We start from the raw sequence: 26,249 nt of genomic DNA, 5'->3' as shown, positions 1-26,249 counted from the left end.
CCTGTAGGTTTTCTGGAACTTGGATGCTTGCCTTCTGATGTCAGATAATCAAACTATATCTTACGTGTGTGCTACTGGCTGCCTCTGAAAGAGGCACCTCCAAACACGGCCTTTCTCTCACTGCTGGCTTTTTTTCTGTTCTTCAGTTCCTCACTGTTTTCTACAGCAGTGGTACAGCAATGACAGAGCCAAGTCACAGAACAATCCTGTTCCCAGCCCACTGTTTCAAACAGATTACCTCACGAATTGGATTCCTTCCACCAAAAAAAAAACTTACAAGAAGCAGAGCAACTTTTCAAAGCAAAGTAAACACATAGGCCATGACTGACTGCATTTGGCACATAAAATAATATGTAGGTCCAGTAGACCTAGTGCAGTGACTGAGGCAACAGCTTGCCTTTCCTGCTCACGGCCACCAGACTGTCTTGGGGCTGACCTCATTTCTCCTAACCCCACGCTCAGCCTACCCTTTGAGTCAAGCATGTAACCTTTGGCTACTTCAGCCCCTCTAAGTGCCACTGGCTATCAGCACAGTTCTTAGGGAAAGGTTGGGTAGTTAAATGGGTTTTTAATATAAACATTGTTTTGATAGTACACACTGGAAAAAAAAAAAACTGAGAAACACGTAAACAATTTGAAAATGTCAGCCTGGGGATGCGGTGCTAGAACTTGTTAGTCATTTCAATACTAGGATTTCTGCAAATGAAAAGGATTTGTAGGAGAGGAGCAGGACATTGGAAGTTTCAAATGAGAGATTGGATTTAACAGGAATTTGCTGAGGACCCTGTGCTAGCCTGTCATTAAGATTTATGGGCTTTACTGGCAAACAGAGGGGCCTGGAGAGTGGGTCTTCAGGGAACTGCTTAGGAAACAGCCCTGAGGGAAAATCCAGATCTCAAGGCCACAGGGCTGGAACTGGGAGAGATTACTACAAATTAGTGAGTGCCCAGAAGACTTCAAGGAAGTGCTAGGGGAAAGCTGGATACTGACCAGCCAAAGAGAAGAACTGCAAGTCTCATAAAGGGGCATCATAACAGCATGGTGGCAGGGAGACGGCAGAGATCATCCTGAGCCACGTGTGAGCCTGGCGTGGTATCCGGTCATCCACATGTTCTCATGGCTTGTTGATCTGGTTTACAGCCGAAGTGAATTTAACAACATATTAACAGAAAGCGTATTTAATCAACGTAAACCTAGAGAATTATTTAAGGCCGTCAGGATCTTCTCTCTTCCCCACTTTCTCTTCCATCTCCTCTTCTTGCTCTTTCCTTCCCTGTTCTAGTCCTGCTTCTCCTAACCAATAAAGCTGCATGTAACCCTGTGCTTACTGTGCACCAGGCATGGAGCTAAGCATGCTGAGATTCACTCACTAGGACTTAGGCGAGGCCCTGACCTGGAAGTGAAGTGAGGCCTCTCTGACCTAAGTCCTTAAGTCTCTGCTATACTCTTCTGTGGCTAGCATCTGGATGTTCTCTGGACCTAGACATTTCCCATGCATTCTTTTCGATCAGGTCATTTACCCCAACAACTGTGTTGTGATGGCCTTGAGTATAGGTTTAGTCCATCTCTGAAGACACAGCTCCACAGGTTTGTATGTCAGGACTCAACCAATACAGGCAGGAAATATTCTTACCAAATCATACTAGTACTGAACACAGACCTATTTCTCTTGTCGTCATTATTCCCTAGACAATATAGTATCAAAACTGTTGATACAGATCCCACTTTGGGTCAGGTACTGTAGAAATCTAGAGGTAATACAGAAGTATTGGAGGCTGTGCACCAGATATACAGAAATGTTGTCAAGAAGGACTCCACTACGTGCCCTTTGTGGACAACTCAGTGGACTCCTGGAGCAAACCTCCACACATGCAGAGGTGTCACTGTGTGTATCTTCATGGCTACTGTTTATGCAAACAGTGTTGCCCTGCATGATCCATCTGTTCTGCCTAATGTCTTAATGTCTCCCAAAAGTCCATGTGTTGAAGTCTTGCTTCCTGTCTGGTAGTATTGCGAATGTTGGAAGTGGCCTCGTTGGAAGAATGTTGGAAGCAGGGCCTCGTAGGAAGAAAGTTAGGCTTGCCCTAGAGGGTTACTGTTAGACTGTCACACATGACCCTCTGTAGGAATAGCTGTTATGAAATAAGCCTTCTACCATGGTATGCTACCTCCTATAAGCATAGTTGTCAAGGAAACCACCAGGATCTGACACTGTGAACCACAAGAAAATGTTCTTATGGGTCAGGTATCTCAGGTAATTTTGTTACAGCAGTGGAAACTTTACAAACATTCTGCTTGTTAGGTTTCAAATGTGGGACAAATAGCTGAGGTGCCTACTTAAGACATCAAAGCCACCAAGCTCTCCCATCATCCCGCAGTCCCTACCAGTTCCACAGGGCCCTCCTGGCTGGCATACCCTGCCCCCCCCAAACGTCTCCAGCCAAGTGGCTGCCCTTACCTTAGCTGTTCTTCCCTACACAATCCAACTATTTTGGTCACCTGGCACTTTTCTTCTATTCTCTTTTGGACCGCCCAGCTGCTGTACCTGATTTCCCTCTTTCCCCTCCCCTGTCTTCTCCCCTCCTCACATGGCTCAGAGTCATGTTCACTCTGGACTGTTCCGGTGTCACTGCCCAGGCTATGCTCCCCACATGTCTATAATAAACTTTACCCCCCACCATACCTAGGACCAGTCACATGCTTTCTTTTTTTTTATTTTTTTCATTCACTCCTCAAAAGAAAATGGATTACATGCTGATTTTTAAGATTTATTTTAGTGTGTAGGTGTGCTGTGAGTATGTCTGAGGGTGTCAGATATTATGGAACTGTACCTACAGGAGTTTTTAAATCTGCCTAACATGGGTGCTAGAAACTGAACTGTAGTTGTCCAGAAGAGCAGCCAATGCTCTTAACCACTGAGCCACCTCTCCAGCCCAATACATCCTTTTTAAAGATCAGTATTTCCACGTCTTGCCAGCAGTTTCAAATTTAAAAGATTCTCATAGAGCTGAAAAGAATGTCTATTGCGGCAATTCTCCACTTGAAGTAAATCAACAAAGGCAAGCTCTGCCTTCTCACAAAGTACATCTTCTCGTCTCAGTTAACCTAGTTACCCAGCCTAGAAACTCCCCCACAGGCAAGCCCAGCGGCTTGTCTCCTGCCAAGCTAACAGTCCTAACACTCTCACCCTGGCCTTCTCAGTGGCCTCTTTGACCACTCACTTACACAGGTAGCCTGCAGGCTTCTTGCTTCCCTGAACTTCACATTTATCACCTAACATGCTACAGAATGTTCTCGCATTTATTTCTGTTCCCATCTCTTCTCTCCTCTTCACCTACATTCCATGTTTTACTAGAATTTAAACTTTTCAGAAGCAGGCATTGTTGTCAGCTACATTGTTTATGCACAGAAATAAACCAGTTCCTCAGTCAGTTAAGCAAATGAATAGATGATGATGAAGATAGATAGATAGATAGATAGATAGATAGATAGATAGATAGATGATAGATAGATGATAGATATATTGATGATGGATAGATAGGTAATAGATATGTGCTAGGACAGAAAGATTTATTAGATAGATAGATAGATAGATAGATAGATAGATAGATGATAGATATTAAGAAGCTTCTAATTCTGACAATAATAAATGCATAATTTAGGCAAAGAAAGTACTTATAAGTAAAGATATAAAAAATGAGATTTGTAAAAAATGGGTTTGTGCCCCCTAAAACACAAGTTGAAGTCTGATTTCCATTATGGCTTAAAGAGTGAGGACTATTTTAAGGACTCTACTCTCTGGGTGGAGTTAATGTCCTATAAAGGAGGCTTGAAAGACTCTTCAGCCCCTCTGCACTAGACACCATCAATAAGGAAAGCCCCACCAGAGAGCAGAGACTGCCACTGGCTCCTGGTAGCCTCAGAACTGTGAGCAGCATGTTTGGGCTGTTTAGAAGCTGCCCATTTGAGGTATTCTAGGCCTGAGAAGCCCAAGGCGAGAATAATGTTAATAATACTGCAGCTGAGATTGCCTTGAGCAGCTACTGCGCATGGCCACACGTTAAGGTGGCTTACACGTCTTGCTCACCACAGTCTTTCCAGACACATATTCATCGTCTTCTTCACCTTGCAGATGAGGAAGCCCAGGCACTGGGATGCCAGGAACTGGCTCTGGATGACAGAACCAATGAGATGCAGAGCCAGGATTTGGACCAAAGAGTTTGAGGACATGTTGGTCCTATTCCCAGGGCATGTGGCTCAAGTTCTTTGCTATGCTCCCTGCTTCAGCAGAAGCACAAGAGCCAGGGGCAAAAGGGATCTCCCTCTCCCTCTTACTCCCTCTGTTCCTTCTTCCCCCTCCCTCTCTCTCTCTCTCCTTCCTCCCTCTCCCTCTTTCTTCTCTCCCCTTCCTTCTCTTCCTCTCCCTCTCCTGTTGCTCTCCTTTCTCTCCTACTACCTTTATCTTTTTTCTCCCTCTACCTTTCCCTCTCCTTTCTCTCCCTCTCCCCTCTTGCTCCTTCCTCTCCCTCTCCCTCTTCTTTCTCTCCCTTTCCTCCTCCATTTCCCCCTCCCTCTTTCTCTCTTTCCTCTTTCTTTCCCTCTCTTTCCTCTCCCTCTCCCTCTCCCTCCCCCTTTCCCTACCCCCTCTCCAGTATCCTGGCAAAACTCATGTCTGAAATCTTTTCTGTGAAGCCCCCAGTGGCCATTCACTGCCAGTGGATGCAGCACAAGGATGCAAGCTCTGAGGAGAAGGGAGGGAGAAGCAAAACTGGGGTGGTAGTGAGGAGCCGCTGAACATGGACTTCTGCACAAAACGTCACTGCCGTGTGTTCTGTCACTGATGAGCCCTGATCTGTAGTTCTCAGAGTTAGCAAGCAGACTAGAAGATGTAATTCAATACACATGGATTGTTTCAAACTGTCAAATCTTGCATGCTTATTGTTTGTTTGTTTGCTTGCTTGCTTGCTTGTTTCACTATGCTGGAAGTTGAACTCTGTGCCTTGCTCATGCCAGACATTGCCACTTTAATTTACCAGAAAGAGTTGTGAAGTCACAATATCCTATGGGCAGAGCAAGCAGTATTCATGACTAACAATGGCTTGAACAGGTTGTACTTTCTCTTCTTCCTCTGGCATACACACGTGCTGATGTGTGCTCTCACCAGTTATCAAAAGCAGCTGACTCTCTCCTGGAGGAGGGAGGGAGTTCCTGGTTATGTCTGGGAAATACCACTGTGAGATGCTTTTGTTTAGAACTTTACTTTCACAGTTATAATCTGTTCAAGAATATGTAAGGGCAGAAGAAGCGTAAGGGGAAATCACGACAACCCACCTGAGCACCACTGTAGTCTGTTTCAATGTGTGCACACAGTAGAAACAGTCTGCTGGGAAACGGGTTCTTGCGTCTCTCAGGGGAAGGCTCTGAGAGAAAAGGAAAAGAGCAGAGTCACTGATTGCCTTGTAACCTTGTCTTTCTGGTTTCAGGGACACAAAAACATTCTTAGATTTATTTTATAGTAAATAAAACACTTCTCAAGTTCAATAACAAGTCAATGGCCCAAGTTTGTTGTTGTTGTTTGCTTGTCTTTGCTTTAAACCATACTGACCTTTATAGAAGCAAAAGAGCAATCTTTAACATTTTGTAGAAAGTAAAGACACAGTTTGACATTTCTTAACCAGTTGCTGCATATTGCAGCTTGAGCTTGCTCAACTCTTTCCACACAAACTCCTTTCAAGTATGCTCTTCCTTTTCAAATCACAAGTAAATAAACAACTTTAATCACATGAGTTTGTAGCATAAATATGCCTGAGATCATTTTTTCCTCTGGGCGGGGGGGGGACCACCAAAGAAAGAAAGAAACCCAAGAGAGAGGTGGAGAGCAAAGGAAAGGGAGGGCAGAGAAGAAGGAAAGAGAATGAGAAACAGAGAGAGAAGAGGGGAGGGGAAAAGGGATGGGGAGAGAAGAGGAGAGGGGAGGAGAGGAAAGGAGAGGAGAGGAGAAAAGAGTGGAGGGGAGGGAAAGAGAGGGGAAGGGAGTAGAGGAGAAGAGAGGGAAGAGGAGAGGTGAGGAGAGGGTAAAGGAGAGAGGAGGAGTAGACAGGGAAGGGGGAGGCTATGGGAGGGGAGGAGATGAGAGGAGAGGAGAGGAGAATGGGGAGGGGAGGGGAAGAGGAGGGGAGAGACATAAGGGAAGGAGCAGAGGGAGGGAGGGTGGAGAAAAGGAGGAGACACAGTGCCCCTGGGAAGTCAGGATTGCTTTTGTCCTAAACGCTATGCACATTTCTGAACTGAGCCTAGATCAAGCCAAAAGTACAGGTCCTGGCTTGGTCCTTCAGACTTCTGGCTCAACTCTCACACCGTAAAGAAGAAACACCCTTGAGCAGGGGGAGGGGGTGTTCTTTTAACTTGTACTGTGTTTTTATCTGATAATTTGGCTTCTTCTTGCAACAAAAATAGCCTGTTGTCTCCATCTCTGCCGTTGGACTACCGGCTGTTTTGGGCAGATTCCCAGCAGCCTGGTGGAGAGATGGCACTGAGTCAGAGAGGGATTCTCCCTGCTGTGCGCACTCAGGGCTGGCACTCTTGATTCCCATGGCTCCTTCTGACTGAGAATTGGGGAAGGCTCCTCTGCTGTGCTCTACACCCCTCTTCTACTCTCCTGATCTCTTCTGTGTCCCATAGCTCATGTCATCTTCTGTGTGGACACACTGCTCCACCAAGCTGTTTCTGGCCCGACTTGCAGTGGCATGTTTCTTCCCTACTCTAAAGGGTGAGTAGAAGGGTGCAGGCCCAGGAGTCCAGCCTCTCCCTGCCACAAGACTTGACATCATCTGAGGGTGGATCATCTGAGGCCACCCTGGGAACTGGAGTTGGTTCCAGGCTAAAAAAAAAAAAAAAAAGTGGGGGAGGGGTAAAAGAATTTTAAAAACAACTCTGATCTTTTTTAAAAGAAAAAAAAGTTCTGTGTAGAAAATTTGTAAAAGGCAGTCATGAGAGCGTCATTTCCTTGATCCTCATAAAATGTGAGGGAGTACCTGCTAGGAAAGCCAGAGCAGCAGCAAGCTGGCAGCTGAAAGAATGCCTGCCAATCAGCTTCACTCAGCCTGCACAACAGGGAAAGGCTGTCCTTAAACACAGAGCAGTAACAAACTAAGAATTTTCACATCAGTTTGATTTCTAACTTTATTAAAATCAGAGACTTTGTCTGACTCCCTGTCTGGATCTGCCTGGAAGAGTCAAGAGCTGACAAACTTAGCCAAGGTGAACTGCTGTTGTTAATGTCCAGGCTGGGTTTCTCTCAGCCCTGCAGGCCCGGTGGAATCCCACCGTGCACAGCATGTGGAGTGAGCACAGTGGGCTTCTAGAAGAGCACCAGGCATGGGCACTGCTCTGCTCACAGCTGCTGAGCAACACTGGGGTCATGTTCTTCCCTAACTGCTCTGCCCCATCTGACTTTCTGCCCCAAGGCTGGGTAGGTGTCTGAGAGTGAAAACCATTGTCCTTTGTCAGGTGGTCAGTAAGGCCAAAAGTGTCACAACATTTCACTCTATACACATCCAGCTCTGCTGTGTCTAGACACTTGGAGTGAAGATGAGACCAAGGTCATAGTTCAGCCAATAAGCTGACAATAAAAAAGAAAGCACCATGTCAGTGAAGAGATTCAGACAGCCAAAGAAGTGTGCACATGACATTTCACCTTCCATTTTAGAGTCAGACCCCAAACCAGGCGACCAAGTTGATAGACATGAGGTACAATGCTGAAGTCAATAGCCTGAGAACTTTAAAACATCCTCTTTGCTGTTACCTGAAACCGCAGAGATAAAGACTCCATCTCTCCGGAAGCTGTCAGCTCTCTGCAAAGCAGCACAGGCTAGCTTTGGTGACCCGCAGCATGGCAGCCACTGGAATGCTGCTGTGATACGCCTATAACACAGGCAAATGCAAAGGGAAACACTGAAAGTGCTTTGGGACTGCCGCTGGAGGCTCCCGTTGTCTGCACAGCAGTGGCATGTCTACTCTCCCCATCCTCAGCAGCTCTGAAAACAGGATCAGTCAACTCTCTGATGACCTTAGAATCCAGCTGCGTAATTCTTCTCAGCACCTGTGATTCTTAATGGCTGCCAGGAATGTGCATTGACACTCAGAGGTGGTACAGATATGGATCGTTCTTAGATTTTTCATTCCCAAGTTTGAAAATTGAGTGTGTCTTCTAGAACAACAAACATCCTTATTGAACCTTGGTATGTGGGTGTTTTGGATTTTTTGTGAATTATGTTATGTTTGTATGTGTGTGGTGTATGTGATATAGATGTGTATGTGTGTGTGTGTGTGTGTGTGTGTGTGTGTGTGTGAGTGTGTACATGGAGCCAGGGGACATTTGATCTTCTATTTCATTACTCTCCCCCTTATTCCCTTTATACAAGGTTTCTTGCTGAACCTGGAGCAAGACAGCTAGCCTGGCGTGTGCACCAGTGAACAAGGTGGATGCCTTGCCTTAATGTATATTGTAAGGTCTGGTACCCAGGCTGTCCTCTGGCCTCCACATATGTGCTATGGAATGCATGTATCTGGACGCACAGGATGGGAGGAAGGTGGTGCACCCACACATATTAAAGAAAAAGTCTTTAAAGCAAAGGAAGCAATCAAGAGAATAAAGAGACGTAGTGTAGGAGAAAATATTTGCCAAGTGTGTACTTGAAAAGACTTTGCTATCTAGAGCATATAAGCACTGCAATACCAAAACAGCAAGAATAGCAGTAATAATAACAATATGCAGTTTGAAAACAGGCAGGAGACCTAAACAGACATTTCTCATATGATCAACAATTGTATGAATATTCAGCATCCCCAGTGATTTAGAAAATGTAAATCAAAGCATCACTCCAGCAAGAAAGGCTACTATCAGTACTACAGATATTAAGTGCACATGATGATGTGGTGAAAAGGAAACCCCTCTCAGACTGTTGATCGGAGTATAAACTAGTAGAGCCATTAAGTTCCAGGGGTTCCTCAAACCATATGGTCCTATAACTGCATATAATGAAATGAAATGAAGTAAAAACATAGAGGCAAGATATGTATTCCCATCTCCATTTCAGCATAATTCACAGTAGCCTAGAAATAGAAAAAAACACTAAGTATCTATTAACTGATGAGCAAGTAGAGGAAGCATGGTAAACACTGGACAAGCCAGCAGCTGACACACACAAGGGTTTCTGTGCAATGAGTGGTTGGTAGTAGAGGGAGGCATTTTCTTCAGTGGTGTAGCTACTGGCAAGATGCCCACACTGCTGTGAATAAATCTTCACCCATGTTCCTGTGAGTAACTCTAGTGAAACTCACTGGATAATACATACACACAAAAAAGTGGCAGTAGAAGGGGGAATATGGGGAAGCAAAAGGGGACCAGTGACTGTGAGTGGAGACATTAAAGGGTAATGGGGAGTGAATATGATCGAAATAAATTATGTGTATTTATAAAAATGTGATAATGAAACCCATTATAATATATAATTAATACATGCTATTAAAACATTTTAAAGAGGAAAATGGAGCATAGATACATAACGGTATATTATTTAGCCATAGAAAAAGAATGAAACCTTGTCATTTACAGTGACACTGGAGGAGCTGGAGGTCATTAAATTAAATATGGCAGACACTAACGTAGAATCTTAAGAAGTTGATCATGTAAAGAGGACAGTGGTGTTACCAGGGCTAGGGTAACGAGACAGAGTGAGAAGAGATGTTAGTCAGAGGACAATTATAGCTAAATATCGCATATTTCATAGTATAACATGCAAAATACCACTCTCTTCCCTATGCAATGTAATGCTAGCTTCTTTCTTTCTTTCTTTCTTTCTTTTTTTCTTTCTTTCTTTCTTTCTTTCTTCTTTCTTTTTTTTTTACATCATAATAAATGTAATTCATTACAGAAATCCTCACAATTAAACCACTTCCTTCTTTGATAACAGAGGCTGAAAAATCTAAGGCAGGAAAATGTCATTGAGATCTCACCAGGACAGCTGGAGTTCATTACCACTGTTCTCCCAGTCAATTAGTAAAGTGGTGGACAGCTTAATTACATTTTTCTAAAATCCCAAGCCCATCGCACAGGATATGCCCAATATCCATGTGTTAGATAAACAGCAGATACAATGTAAAATCTATGTACTCATATCCCAGCAAAAATACTGGTGTGTGTCCTCCAGTTATCAATGCAGTGCTGAGAGCTGTGTGGACATGCTGGGCAGAAGCAAAAGGTTAAAATAATAGTCTAAACATACATATCTTCCTGACAATCACAATGTGGTTTTTATAACACTTATCACTGTATAAAATTACCTTGTTCGTTTTATTTTCAGCATACTTTGACATGCTTGCTTGTGCTATAAATACCTAAATTGGCTGTGTGTTTCCACGTCTACAGACAGCTTGATGATTAGTGTCAGCGCTTGTTTTCCCGCTCACATCCTTCCAGACATGCCTGGGTCTTTGATACAGATCCATCCATGTTTAACCTCAAAGAAACACTCTAGCTAGTTGTTAGGTTAAAAGGTATGAGCATTGGAAAACCCTCTATCTAAAAACAGGACCAGTTCATAGGGTCATTGTGAATGTAAAGTCTGTGAGTGTGTAAAGCACTCAGTGTAGTTTCTGGACAAGATCTTGTAAGTCCTTGATCAGTGCTTCCTATGGTATTATGGGATAAAGAACTGCCTTCCATTGCACTTCTATTCATTTACCCTCTATACTCACTGTTATAGAAGGATATTCAGGTGTTTTCTGAGCACAGGAGTTTCTATGCTTGCCTTTTTGGCCAAGTGATGGTTACAAGTCTTCTCTTGAACCTTGATCTTGGTTCCATCCAAGGAGGTTACATTTTCTCACCCTGACACTCTATTCTAAGAGAAGGCAATAATGTGTTCTGAGGGTGTGTGGGTGCTGCTCCAGAGCCCAATACCCATCCTCCAGCCCAAGGATCCTACTTTTGTCCAGCAGCTTCCCTGCCTCCTCCCCACCCACCCCCTTTCACATTCATTCCTCTTTGTACTTCAGCTTGCTGCAGTTACAACCAGTTCTTCCTGGTTCATCTATTCTGGCCTAAAACTAGGAGGTCAGTCAGGCTGGCCAATACACTAGAGTATTTTGGTTTTTTGAGACAGGGTTCCTCTGTGTAGCCTTGGCTGTCCTGGACTCACTTTGTAGAGCAGGCTGGCCTCGAACTCACAGAGAGCCTCCTGCCTCTGCCTCCCCGAGTGGGATCACAAGCATGCACTGGGATATAGATGTTTCTGTTTGTCACATTTAACTCTTCTCTTAAAACATTCCACCCCAGAGCAACACCAACAAATTCATGATCCTTAAGATCTGAATATCTGGTCCAGATCTTTGTGCATGGGTCCACAACCTTGCTGGATGTTACACTGAAGACAGAGAACAGCTCAAACCCAGCAGGGATTAAAATTAGGGACCTGAATATGTCCTTTAATGTCCTTATTTTGAACTTGTGAGTTTTGTTCTTGCTATCCGTGAACTGTTCCTCAAAAGCCCTACTTCCAACACCACATTATCCCTAATCCAGGTCAGCCTCACCCCTGAGCTCCTGAGCCCTGAGTCCACCTTTCCACAGCCTCTCTCACCGCATTTGAGCCCATCCTGGCTCCTACAGCCACATCTACTAGCCTTCATCTATCTTTCCTACCTTTAACTTCTCCCCAGTTCCAACCATACTGAACTGTCTGCCCTCAAGAACAAAAGAAAAGTAAATGTGTCTGTGAATGAAAAGTAAGGGCATGACCACTCCTAGGTATGGATGAGGTTTTATTGTAGGTATGAGGGAAAGTATAGCCCGCATTTGGAAGAGTCCATACTGAACTGGGCCATGGGGGGTGGGGGTGAGAGAGAGGAAAAAGCAGAAAAGGAGGAAGGGCAGATAGACCATGAATAGAGCCACAGACCAAGAAGCCCAAAGAGTCCAAGTGGTGGTTCAAATAGACATGGTCCCAGTAGACTCATGTATTTGAATCTTGGCACAAAGAGAGTAGCACTATTTGGAGGTGTGGCCTTGTTGGAGGAAGTATGTCACTGTGCAGGCGGACTTTGAGACCTCATATATGCTCAAGCTATACCCAGCGTACAATCTGCTTCTACTGCTTGTGGATCAAGACATAGAATTCTCACATCCTTTCTAGTATCATGCCTGGCTGCATGCTGCCATGCTTCTCGCCATGCTGATAATGAACTAAACCTCTGAAACTGTAAACCAGTCCCAATTAAATGTTTTTCCTTATAAGAGTTGCCATGGTCATGGTGTCTTTTCACAGCAATGGAAACCCAAAGACAGAGTGTACCAAGTGAGTGTATAACCAAAATAGCTGAGTTCTGTAGGCATCAGAGGCTGGGGGAAGGGAAACTTAGCCCCTGGACTGGAGAGGTTTAGGGTAGAGGGCAGGGTGAGAAGTGCTAGGAGGAGTTACAGGTACTGAGTAGATTTGTCCCAGGTTTCTTTGGGACCTGAAAATCTAGTCTGCTTATAAACTGTTTTCTGGTGTCCTTTCTTCCTTCCCTGTGTCTTTCTGTAAGGGCTAAATCAGAACTTTCATAGAGCTCTTATATCTTGGGTCCCAACTCAATTCTGGCAATATTATTTTATTTAATTTAATTCCAGCTTTGTGCTAAAATCAAATTATTTTTGTCTTTCTCTCACCAAATTACTATCTGCTTGGAGACAGGTGTGTGTTTCCTCTCTGGTTCTAAAGCACTTCACAAGTGAACAAATACTGAAGATGAATGCTAAGAATCCTAAAAGGCCTATTGGACCCTTACCCTGAATTCATATGCCTCTTCTACACCTTCCCACACCTGCAGCTGAGTCCCCTCTGACCTGAAAGTAAACCTCTATGAAAGACATGCAGGTCTGCCCTGCTCATTTAGCAGGCTGAGAATGGCTACTGCGTGCGCCATCTTAAGCCCTCGGCTCACCCTCGTGCATAGCACAGTCTCAGGCAAGCTGGAGAGAGAACTCACTGGGAAATAAGTGCTTTTGGTTTTTAAGCAGATAGAGGATTATTATAAAGATGACTTCCTTTAATGTTGGAAGAAACAAAATGAGACTTCTATAGTTAAATCCATAATACAGATGTAGGAAAACTGTAGTCAGCCTAAAGCCAAGGTCTGAGCTTAAAAATACAACCTGTGCCACTGAACAGTGGGGCTGTGCAGGCTCTGAGGCCGGGTCATCAGGAGATTTCACTCTTAGTGTGTGCAAACTAAGACATCTGAGATTAATTTTTCCTATGTAGTATATTGGTTTGCCACTGATCATTTTTGTCTTATGATGCTTGGCTTTATGTTGTCTGAACTAAGAGACCATACCGGGTTATTCCTAATTATGTTTACATTGTTTGTTCATTTGTTTGATGTGTATGGGTGTGGGCACCAGGTCATGAATATGATCAGAGGCCAACTGGAGAGAATTGGTCCTCTCTGGTCATGTTGGGGTTGCAGGAATCAAACCTAGCTTGTCAGGCTTGTGCCAAGTGCCTTTCCCAGATAAGTTGCTGCACCCAGTCTGGATTAGGTTTTAAGAATACTGTAGAATATTCTTCTTCCACTCCTACCACCACTATTACTACTGGGTTTCTGTTGCTGTGATTAAGCACCATGACCAAAAAGCAAGTTGGAGAAGAAAGGTTTTGTTTGGCTTACACTTGCAGATTATAGTCCATCTTTGGAAGAAGTCAGGACAGGACATCATGATCCCTAAGATTTGAATCTCTGGTCCATATCTTTGTGCATGACGCCACATACTTGCTAATGTTACACTGAAGACAGCTTGAATCTGGAGGCAGGAGCTGATGCAGAGGCTGTGGAGGGGGTGTTGCTTACTGGCTTGCTTCCCATGGCTTTCTCAGCCTGCTTTCTCTGTCTCTGTCTGTGTCTCTCTCTTCCCTTCTTTCCCTCTCTCCCTCTCTCTTTCTTCCTTTCCCTTTTTAAAGATTTTATTAGGTATGTATGAATGCTCTATCTGAATGTAGACCTGCATGCCAGAAGAGGGCATCAGATCACATTATAGATGGTTGGGAGCCACTGTGTATGTTGCTGGGAATTGAACTCAGGACCTCTGGAAGAACAGACAGTGCTCTTAACTGCTGAGCCATCTTTCCAGCCCTCACACCTCCCCTTCCCACTCTCCCAGATCTGATCCCCCTGTTGTTTCCCTGCCTACACACTCTCTACTTCCTACTATCTATTCTATTTTCCCATCTGAGTGAGATTCAGGGAGGGCCTCCCTTGGGCCATCCTTGTTACTTAGCTTCTTTGGGTCTATGGTTAGTAGTACAGTTATCTTGTAAAATACAGCTAGTATCTGCTTTCTGAGTCTATGTTACCTCACTCAGGATGATCTTTTCTAGTTCCCTCCATTTGCCTGCAAATTTCATGATTTCCTTGTTTTTAATAGCTGAGCAGTATTCCATTTGGATCACTAACTGAAAATATGCCTTACAGCTGGAGCTCACAGAGGCATTTCCTTAACCAAGGGTCCTTCTCTAATGACTCTATCTTATGTCAAATTGACACAGAAAAGCAGCCAGTACAACCACCTTTATAGGTAACCACTATCTCTGAAATTCATGTCCTTTCTAATTAAATAAATATAGCTGACATTTCCTAGTACTGCCTGATGCCAACACATGTTTGTGAGAGATGCAGCAAGAAGAGCAAGAACCACTGAAGGTCTGCTTTAACATCCTGTCCGAAATACAGCTGTGTGTCGTGCAGGCTGTGGCCAGGCTAATTGAAAGTCACTCAGTAAAAATGTAGACTTTTTCCCTCTTTCCAGTTCCAGGATGACTCCCCACCCCCCGTTTTATTAACCAGAAAAGAGCAGTGTTGGTTGGTTGTTTTCTCGAGAGTTTATTTCAGAAGCTGATTTTCTTTGGAAACATCACAAATCAAAATATGATTTTTAGGTTAGCAGGCTCAAAAACAACTTCATTTTGACAAAGCTCCAAAAACATGATTCACTATTTAAGTATTCATGATGTGTTAATTTATGGAGGGATTTGTGTGTATCTAAGGAAATGGACTAGTAGTCTACAGAAAGCAAATAAATGGCTTTAACCTTCTTCACAGTAACCCTCAAAGGAGAACTAATGTGAGCTTTATAACTGTGTGATCTTAAATTCCTCTGGAATGGCTCTTTCTTCACTGTTATCAGCTCTAGAGCCCACCTTGGTCTTCCTTCCATCTGAGGGAAGAGGAGACGACTCCTCAGAATCATTACCTGCAGGTGAGACTAAAATCTCCTGGGCAGGTTTGTCCCTCCCCAAGCCTGGCCCTGACATGGTGGTGGTGGTCAGGCAGAAACCAGATACAGCCCACACCCTGTAGCAACTGTCTAATCCAGCATGAAGACAATACTCAGAATAATTTTTCATTAAGGTGAAACTATTCATTACAGAGCTTTTCTCTCCACTTTGAGGAAAGGAAGGTTAATTTATTTCTAGTGAAACACTGGAATAGAACATCAAGTCATCAGGTGTCTGGATGGAGGATGAACTCTGGCAGGTTCCTTTGCATTTGTTTAGCTGACTTGGTTGGTGGTGCTGGGGATTGAACACGAGACCTCACACATTCCAGGCAAGTGCTCTACCAAGTCCAGCCTCAGGCCTCTGGAAAATTCCTCACCCTCAGCTGACTATCAAAATAATTTGTCATGTAAGCAAAATATCCCCATGAGTAAAGGTGTTTGCTGTATAAGCTTGATGACATGAACTTGAACCCCAGAATTCATGTAAAGGTGGAAGGACAGAGCTGACTCCACGATGCTGTCCTCTGACTTCAAAAAGGGGGACCAGCCTGCCTATTGGGCCAATTTTTGTTCTATTCACTGCTTACCAAACTCTAGAGCTGGAGAGTCAACTACTGCATGATAGTCCAGTGACTGAATCAAGACCTACAGCAGAGAGTTTAAACTGTAAGTCACCCACATGCAAAGGAAGCTGGTGACTGAATCAAGACTGACAGCAGAGGGTTTAAACTGCAGGTCACCCAGGTGCAAAGGAAGCTGGTGAAAGTGTGCATCTTCCTAAAGTGGGGGAGCAACTGGTAGCTGTACTTGCATGAACGAGAATAGTATGAATACTGCTGGGCCCTTAGTAATTGCTAGTTTGCCATGAAGTTCACTGTCCTTAACAGTTGTATAAAGGGAGGTGGGAAGTGGGAATGATGTCAAGGAAGATGCTGGTTCAGCATGCTAACCCAGAAGTCAGAAGCACACCAAAATGGTCTCAAGCAAAGTAGAATCCGAGGTAACCCTAGTAATGGTTCAGCTATAACCCTTACACAGGAACCTCGCATAATTAGCAGGTTTCAGAAAAATCCACAGAATTTATAGTTTTAATGAATTTTATTTCCTAGATTGAGTGCTTGCTTCTGAGTGTTAAGATTAGTACAAAAAAAAATTTTTTTTTTGGCCTCTGTATTTTCTTCCTCTTTCCTTTTTGTCAATAAGTATGAACTTAGTTTGCCACAAATTTAATGAAAATATTTATAGATTCTTCAAGTTTTGTGAGTGATTATACCATAAGGCCTCTACAGAATCCCTGTTTCACTGATAAGAAAATTGAAACAAAAAACGTACTAAGTCATTTGTCCCTACTAAATGATTTCTTTATCATCGACTGTCAACTTATTAATATTTTAATAAATAATACCTTCATAATATTATTAATTGGCAGTCACTGTTTATGTGCAGAGTCTCCAAGGTTATAGCTTTAAGGAATGTTTAGCTGCTGGTGAAACCGGCAATTGTGCTAGCAAGTTTTTTTTGTTTGTTTGTTTGTTTGTTTGTTTTTTATCTTAGGCTGTGAGTTATACGTGCTATGGCATCCATGTTGTGCTTAAGAGTTTGTTGGAATTATCATTATGTCCCAACTGATTCATATGGAAATGTTTAAAAATCAAGCCTTACATCATCTTTGATACTGAATTAACTACACTATCATGAAATCAACCATTTCTTTAAAGCTTATATATACTATGATATATATGATAATCATATACATGTATATGATTTGTTTCCTTTACAAAACAATATAAAGCATTCAGAAGTCCAGGGCATACATGTCATTAGCAGATTTGCTTTAGCAACTTATATTTCAGGAATCAATCACAGATAACTGATACTAAGCACTTCCATAAGGGACGCTTCCATCCGAGAAGGGGTTAAGTTTCCGGAAAGACACACCCACAGTGCTCTTGCAGAGCAGAGACCTGGTGATGCACAACAAGCTCTCAGGAGTTCTTCCAGATGGAGCACCTCTCCACCAGCTGTCCAAGGACTTGAACTCTGGGACACACTGTGTTTCACTTTGGATAAGAAAAAGAATGACAGAAGTTGGTAACGTCAACAAGAGTAAAACCCTCTTACAAGTGCTCACTTCGGTATCATGGCAAAGGACCTGAGAAGAGTCCGGCTACCCTCCTGAGCTGCAGACACCTACCATCTTAGCAGCACTGTAGTATAGTATGAATTTTAGCGGCCATCACCAGCCTCTGTGAGCACTTTGTTTTGCCTGACAGTATCACCTCTGCCAGAGAACATTGCCACGATCCCTTTCTCATCTGTCTTTGAGAACACAAAGCGCATCATTCCTGCAGGGCAGACTCTCCTTTTGGCTTCTATCATTCAGCTGTGGCTGGCTTCTGTTCTGATTTGCCAGGCCAGCTATCACATTCTTGTCTTGTCTGGTCATTCCTCCCGTCCTATACTCTGCCTCTCTAATCCTGAGCATGCAGATCTTTTCTCTGTAGAGTGTTTTCCAAAACCAAAACAACAGAGAAATCTTCACACAGCACTTGAGCCCCTGTGGCTCGGGCATCCCTTCCACACAGCTGCCTTCCACATTTAGGCCTCTGACCTTGCTTGTGCCTTTGTCCTCCTGACTGGCACTTAACATATGTTGCATATTTTCACTTCAAACATGTAAGAAATTTAGTTTGCTTCTACAGACAAGTGATCTCCACTCTCCTCTCCTCTGGCACCAGGTCATTCAATTCCGCTGCCGCCTTCACAGTGACAGTCCGCTTAGATCACCGGCCAGTGTCTAATCCACTTTACTCCACAGAATGATTTAAGCAGGAATCCTCACACTAACTTTTAAGGCCTTCTATTCAAGATGGCGACTTGAAAAATGATGGTGACAACTCTGTGTCAAAGATATAGGCTGAGTTCATGTCTGTAATTCTAGCACTTATAGGCTGAAACAGGAGGACTACTAGCTTGAGGCCAGCCTGGGCTACATAACAATTTCTAGGCCATCTTTGACTTCTTAATAGGAGCCTATCTGTCTTTGTTACCAAGGCAGCTTATCAAAGAAAGTATTTAATTGGAGGCTTGCTTACAGTTTCTGATAGTTGGTCCACAATCATCCCGAGGGCAGTGTGGTGACTGGCAGCCGGGCATGGTGCTGGGGCAGTAGCTAGCTGGTCTGCAGGTGGGAGGCAGAGAGTGCCTGGGCCTAGCATGGGCTTTTGAAATCTGAAAGCCTGCCTGCAGTGACAGGCCTTCAACCAGGCCACACCTCCTAATCTTTCCTAATTAGCAATCTGGACATTAATATATCTGAGCCTTTGGAGTCAGACTCATTCAAACCACCACACTGTCTCAAACCTATTATAGGCATGCTGGAAAAATGGCCCAGCAATTAATAACAGTGATTAAGAGCACCGTGGAAACATCAGTGTAACCCGGTAATTTATATAATTTATAATGTTAGGAAGCCAGGCAGTAGTGGTGCAGGCTTTAATCCCAGCATTCAGGAGCCAGAAGCAGACTCTGTGTTCGAGGCCAGCCTAGTCTAGAGTAAGTTGCAGAATTATACAGAGAAACCCTGTCCAAAAAACTACTGAGAATAAAAATAATGATGATAATGATGCTAAATGTTCATAAAAAGTGCTTATTCCCAAAATTTGAATAATCACAGTACAATTTGAATTTTGTAATTCTTTTCATTTATTAAAAATAAACAATTTTCATACAATATATCTTGATTACAGTTTCCCCTCCCTCTACTCTTCCCAGTCCCTGTCTTTCTTCCCTTCCCCTTCCCAGTTCCACTTCTTTTCTGTCTCTTTAGTAAAGAACAGGCTTCTAGGAGATGACAATTTCCAAATGTTATACCTGTGTACTATAGTTATATCATTTCTACCCCTCCTTCTCCCTGCTCCAACTTCTCCAGTGTCCCTGCAATCACCTAAAATTCATTACTCTTTTTAATTACTTTTACTTATCTAGAGGTGGATGCTTTAGGAATACAGCCTGCTTGGCTGCTTTGGTGTTGCTCCTATGTATATCTGTTAGGGATGGCCACTGGGATTGGCTAACCTATCAATGGGTATCCCCCTGAAGAAAACGAAATATTCCTCTCATTTGCAGCTCACATCAGTTCTTTCCTCCTGTTTATAATTAAAGTTACTACTTTTCCTCCCAGATTCCAACCTCTTTCTATACTTGTGAGTTCCACCTCAGCACTGTCATCTGCCCCTCCATTCTACCACCCAACTTGACTTGCATTTTAGAAACTGTTTAAACCCAGGACCCCTCCGCTTTCTGGCATTGGCAGTTTGTGTTCTTGTGACTTTAAGAAAAATTTTAAGGAGCCTGACAATTGATGTATGCTCCAGGCTCTGAAACCTGACAACACAATGGAAATGGGGGAGACTCGGCCACACAAAGTGCTATAAACTAGGACTTGAGAGGAAAAACCAGAGTGGAGGTTTCTCACCTGGAAAAGAGGTTACCGAACCGTGGCCTAGTAATTATGTTTTGACTCATGAATATTTACCACAGTGAGGACGCTGACCAAATGGTCCTCCATCTGTGACTCACAGAGGATCCTACTCTGAAATTAGAGGTAGAAATTTTGCTGGGTTAAAGGAAGAGTCTGTCTCCTAAGGGCTTCTGACAAAATGTACAAGGCTGTTGGCCTAGCAATGGTTAGTTTAGGACAGACACTTGTCTAGACCACAAACGTAAAGGCCTGCTGTTGACCAGAGCCATAGGTACGCCTGAAGCCAGCTGACTTCTTCTTCACTGCACTGGTTCTGAACTAGTTCTAGTTTAAGCCCCTGAAATTAGAAGGTGTTATCGCAGAAGCTGACGGGATCCCCAGTGCACGGAGGCCATGCTATGAGAAGTGTCTGAGCGATAGATGCCCTCTAAATGTCTAAGCAGCAGTTACACTGACCTACCGACAGTCCTCAGAATGAACTCACGTGATTCTGCTCTCTCTTTCATGTACAGATTGAACTACAGATCTTATTTAAGTTACAAACACTAACACAATCAACTTTCAATGTCAAAAGAACTTAAAAATGAGGAAATTAAAGATTAGATTCCTACTTCTGTACATAAATGCAGAAACCCTGTATTTGCCTCTCCAGTTTTACCACTGGCCCAAAGTCTATCTTCTCTCCTGCCAAGTGACTGGTGATTCAAAATGCAACAGGTCAGCTCCAAACCAGAAAGAAGAAATCACAGTGGCTTCCTGTGCCTGCCAAGGGGAGAGGGAAAGCAGAATGCCTTTACTGAAAAGTAACCACAGAAAGGAACAGTTAGGAACTGCAAACCTAGTGCCAGAGACCAGAAGCTTAGCACAAAGCCACAGCTCCCAATAAACCCCCACCAGGACCCCCACCCCACCCGTGCCTGTGTGCCCCTTCTCCCATAAGGATGGCCTCTGTACATGGCATGTAAAATGGCAAGACTGAAGTGGAGAAGTTTATCAAACCACTACTGACAGGTCCAGCTGTAGTTACGGAAGACTGAGAGGGCTAAACCTAACACATACTCACCTCTGCCCTCTCCGCTTCCCACTCTCACCCGCTGATGATAGCTTAAAACCATGGTCTCCGGTTTATCGGTTATTATGAAGTTCCTCCTTTGAGTCACAGACTATATTATACACACACAAAACCTAACCGAGAGAGCTGAGCATTTCCTCTTCCTCTCTAAGAACTTGCAATTGAATAGATTTCATTAAAATCCCAAATGTATGAGCTTGAGAAAGCCTGATTGTGTTGGTGCCATCTTGCTCTGCGCCAGGAGAGTGGCAGGGCTTACCACCGAAACCTGACCTGTCCCTCAGCCAGGAGCCCTTAAACCTTGAAGAAGCTAGAGAAAGATCTCATGAGTGTCCAACACAGGCAGACCACCATCCACCATCCTGTTCTAGCCAGTTCTTTCTTGCCACTTGTTGTTAAACTTGTGAACTGGAAGCCGGGACTGGCAGTGGAGAGAAGAACTGGAATCCCTTCGCTTGTTTTACTCTTTAACGAGAGAGCTGGAGACCTGTCTTGTGGTTAAAAGCATTTCCCAATTCTGTAGAGAACGTGGCTTTGCTCCCTACAACCCACAGGGCAACTCAAGACCCTTTGTGACTCCAGTTCCAAGAGGCCCAGCGCCCTCCTTAGCCCCTGTGGGTTTGTGCCTGTGTACAATGCAATTCATGTAGGCACATACAGATAAATCAATCTTTCAAAACTGAGTTGTGAGAGTGTGTAATCCTTCAGACTATATGATTTTACTTGTAGCTCACGGAAGATTGGCTGCTAAGTTTATATTCCTGGATCCAAAAGAAATACAGACAGGATCTTAAATTTACAGTCAACCCAGCTATGAGTGCATTTTAATAATTATAAGAGGACCACCAAAAAAAAAAAAAATCAAAACAGCAATTCACAGACAGAATTAGATTCCCTGTCAACCTGCCACCTGTAAATGACAAGAAGTGCAGATAGCTGGTGCATATTACCTTGATGCGTGGTGGGGGTAGAATATTCTCTTACTTGTACGCAAGCTGAGAGCAGGAGCCATGCATGTTTCATCCTTGCGTCTCAGGGCCTGCCGATATACACAGGTGAACATGGAACATTCTATAAGCAGGAATCTAGGTGCTCTGTTGAAACTGCTTCACACAGCACTGTAGCAGGGAGCTGGCACTCACCATGCAGCGCTTGGAAGGGGAACTTGTTTTTACTCTGAGGTCAGAAACCTCCACAGCTGAGTGCTTTGGATAATCGAGGCCCCTTTTCTGTATTTGCACAGCTTGGCCCAGACCAAGCAAAGAGTCATTTAAACATAATCTACATTTAAACATCCTTTCCTTTTTTTTTTTTTTTTTTAACCATGCTTGTGCTTCCTAGGGCACATCTAAAAGTCTCACAATATTCTTCTATGCTTTTAAGAAGAAGAAAAAATTGCAGTTTTTGAATGCAGTCATGTTCAGCAAGCAGAGAGTTTCCTGGCGCACGAAAGGCTGGATATGAAAACAAACAGGAGAGAGACTGCACAGCTTTAACAGATGGTCCTCAGAGATGGCTTTTAAAGGATGGAGTTTGTTTCCTTACCCAGAGTTTAAACTATCACATCTCCACACTTACAGTGACCCTAAAATAAATCAGTAACATTTGCACAGTTTTTAAGGCTGACACTTTAACTTTTTCCTGTTTTGTCTAATGCTGTGGCCAATGTGATTAGGTCACACTCATGTGAAAAGTTGTAGGAGAAAAAATGTTGGATGAGCATGAGTGTTTTCAGGAAGATTTTGTTTTTACTAATGTGCACAGTATCATTTGTACTTGAAACCAATTCACTGAGCCTACATAATTTGGAATATTAATATTCTCCCCAAAAGAACTGACAAGCCTAATTCAAGAGGCAATATATGTTTCTGCTTGCTCTTATGTGATGATTACAGCAATTAGGGTTTTTTTTTTTTAATGTTTATCATGTGTACCACTGCTTTTTAAACATGCTCTTCCTTATGGAGACCAGCTGAGAACGCATCACCCCAGCAAAAAGAGAACAGTCTTGATTCTCATAGTCCTCCCAGACACAAGAGCTCAAATGCTGGCTCATGTAGCACTGCATGCTGTCCTCTCAGCCCCTTAGGCAAAGGCTGCTTGTGACTGCTGGGCTGGGTGTTTCCTAAAAGGCACCTTGCCGTTTACACCTGTCAGGAGACAGGTTGGGCTCCTACAGTTCCTATTGCTTCAGCACTCTAGAGATGTGAGGAACTGTGGAGGCCACTACAAAATTTACAAATGCTGATTCTCGTTTTTTGGAAAAAATGTTGATGGTAATTCCATTTATTCTTTAATTAGCTGAATGTCTTTATTTTTATCTTTGTAGATTAAGAATTTTAGTAACAGAGATTCTTATTTGCATTTAAATTTTAAATGCCAAGAAACACAAAAGATACAATTTAAGGTATTATATTGTCTAAATGAGACTGTTAGAATCACCAGGTTTTGCAGAGCAATCTTATGGTAGAGCACGTAAGAAAGCCTGAGGGAAAAAGAGCGTAACCAACAGAACACAAGCAAAAAAGCCGAGTCCCTCCTTGTGACGGAAGCAGAGTAATCATCAGGAGTTTGAGTGAGTTGCTGAGGAATTTGAAGGGCTAAAAGCTTCTGGAGAATGCTCAAGATAGCTTTGTTGCTCTTGTGTAATGTTTATGGAGAAGCGCTGAATGTTGAATGTTAAGCAATCCAGAGTCCCTATGCAGTGATTCGGTTCCAAATAAGATAAGTAGGTGAGAGGCACACAGCGCGTCAAGCCGCGGCTTAGGAGGCTCTTTCCACACACACAGTCAGCGCAATGACTCAACTGCCTACATAGACATCGAGATAGATGAGTAAAATGGCTGCTTCTTAGAGGACAAGATGTTTGCTGTCTAGACCAAGCTGTATACAGCTGGTTAATAAATTTCTATAATTTGTTTTCATGTGTTAGTAAGGTACATTCAGAGTTACTTATATATTAAGAAAAATGATTAGTGAGAGCCTACTCTTCCTAAGCTACACAGATGAACATTTTATGACCAGGGATGTGCAAGGACCACTTGCCTGACTCGCATTCTTAGTCACGCCTCCATTAGGAGCCTCCTGAAGATGGTCAGTTAGACTTAGTGCTGTGTTTTTGCTTCAGCCATGCTGAACAAACTGGTTTTGACATACTAATGGGTTTGTTTTTTCCTTTATAGGGACTTTATGTTTTTGTGGTTTATTTCATTTTACACAACCAAACGTGCTGCCCTATGAAGGCCAGCTATACAGTGGAAATGAATGGCCAGCCAGGACCCAGCACAGCCTTCTTCACTCCTGGGAGCGGAATGCCTCCAGCTGGAGAAATTAACAAGTCTACCCAGAACCTCATCAAGGCCATGGAGGAGGTGTGTCCCCAGCCCACCCCTGCCTCTCCCTCCCTTACTGTCCAACCTTCCCTTGCATTAAGAGTATAAAACAGGAGGGTCTAACTGACCTCTGCATCCTTTTCTCTCTGAAGTATTAGTTGAGGTATCTTACTTATTTTTTCCTGTCCTGTGAGCAACATGGACCAGGCATGAATACTGAGACATCAGAGAACAATCTATTATCGCCTTCAAAAATGTTCAAAATTTCTAATTTGATGTGATAGAGATTGAATATGTCTAAGAAAATTTCTTTTAAAATGCTATTCTTCCTAAAATCACAGTCAAAGCTATCTGTATTTGCCCACGCTCCTGACACTTCTTCACTCAACAAAGAGAAATAAAGCAGGCACACCTTTAAATTTAAATGCCATCAAATATTCTAAAACAAAGGCTCAGAGGGTGATTTTGTGGCACTCCTGGAAAATCCAGTCAGGATTTCCTCTATAAAATCTTCCTCCCTCTACTGGCTACATTATTCTGTCCCTTTAAGTTTGATTTCCTGAGTCTGACTCACATGCCCTCCACCCTCGTCTTTTGGCAACATATTAGAAGGGCCACTCTTTCAACTGAAAGGCACCTGAGTACCTCTGTCCCAGAAGAGGCAGTGATGCACAGTCCTCACAGCTGTGCAGACCAGGCATGTGCTTGGCTGCCATTCCTTAGGAATGAGGAAGCAAGGAAAACAGTAATTGTAGTATTTGTGTTCCTACCCAGAAAAAAATATTGGCATGAAATTAAGAAACACTTTGTCGAAAAGGAAATATTGATAGGATGATAGATGGATAGATAAATAATGATGTATAACCTGGAGATGGCCAATGAATAGACAGACAGACAGATAGGTAGATATAGATACATAGATGATAGATAACCAGTCTGTCTTCTTATCGTCTCTGCAATTTAGGATTTACTCTCATTCCTGTTAGTTTAAAGCTGAAGCAAATGATTACAATGTTATTACTGTGGATAGCCTTTTGATGCGAATGAGAAAAATTTAATATAAAGACTTATCAACTCAGATGGGAAAATAAAGTAGATAACTGGTTGTTGGAGCCTTTAGGTAGGAGAAAAGTTAAGATTTTGATTTAAACAAAAATATTTTGGCTATCAGATGAATAAGTTTAAGAAAGATGATTAAAAATTGAGATATGCCAGCCCTAGAGAGTTGGCTCAGTGCTAAGAGCACTTACTGCTCTTACAGAAGACCCAGGTTCAGTTCCCAGCACCTACCTGGTAGCTTCCAACCATCTATAACTTCAGTTCCAGGAATATAATGCCCTCTTCCGGCCTCTGTAGGGACCAGGCATGCACACAGTGCACACACATGCATGCAGACAAAACACTGATACACATAAAATAAAAATAAATAAACTTAGTACTTTGAAATATATTGACTTTTAATACCATCTCATACACCAGTTGTTCCTAAAACTGAGCTAATTTATCATAATGACAACGAACAACTAATATTTTAAAATTCATCAGTTTTATTGAATGGTTACTACTTTAACCCTTGTCTTAGTCTGACCTGTCTTGTGAAATATCCTTCAGCTCTGTGTCGCTAACATTACAGATCTAGTTTGTCCTTCACCCAACCACACTGTAAATGTCCCACGGACAAATGCACCCAGAAGCTGCAGTGTTGGAGAATTCGGATAAGATGTTTCTGTCACTGAAGAAAGTTGTGTGGAAGACTGCTGTTCTAGATTCCCGGGTGCCTACTGACAATAATCCCGCGCTTTCACCTCCTCTCCAGCTTATCTCTAAGGCCCCCCAGTTTACTTTTCTCAGTCGGAAGTGTCCCTGCGGTCTCTCGGCATACCTTATAGAAGGCAGCAGCTGTGACCGTCCGGGCCCTGGGCTGGAGCCATGGCTTGAGTGTTGCGCAACTGCATAGCGTGAAGTCTGTCTGCCTGCGTTCCTGGGAGGCTCAGAACTGGCCTTGTTCCAGCTGTCAGGGAGAGACTGCGGGCATCTAAAAAGCCA

General features: G+C 43.2%; 1 protein-coding gene and 1 long non-coding RNA gene across 2 annotated transcripts in view; one reads left to right on the top strand and one right to left on the bottom strand.

Moving 5' to 3' along the window:
* Adgrv1 (adhesion G protein-coupled receptor V1) overlaps nt 1-26,249 on the top strand; it is a 568,841-nt gene that overhangs the window by 523,876 nt on the left and 18,716 nt on the right. Inside the window, exon 88 of the mRNA XM_060383611.1 lies at nt 24,054-24,242. Coding sequence (XP_060239594.1) covers nt 24,054-24,242 — 189 coding nt within the window. The remainder of the gene's footprint in view (nt 1-24,053; nt 24,243-26,249) is intronic.
* LOC132654204 (uncharacterized) lies at nt 19,077-26,227 on the bottom strand. The gene is made up of 4 exons (XR_009591842.1): nt 26,086-26,227; nt 25,494-25,605; nt 21,822-21,910; nt 19,077-20,561 (listed from the first exon to the last, which is right to left on the bottom strand). It is a non-coding gene; the product is annotated as an uncharacterized LOC132654204 (long non-coding RNA).

Source organism: Meriones unguiculatus, chromosome 5 (genome assembly GCF_030254825.1).
Source record: "Meriones unguiculatus strain TT.TT164.6M chromosome 5, Bangor_MerUng_6.1, whole genome shotgun sequence".
NCBI classification, from domain to species: domain Eukaryota; kingdom Metazoa; phylum Chordata; class Mammalia; order Rodentia; family Muridae; genus Meriones; species Meriones unguiculatus.
The sequence above is the reverse complement of the archived record's forward strand: the minus strand, read 5'-3'. Positions and strand labels throughout refer to the sequence as shown.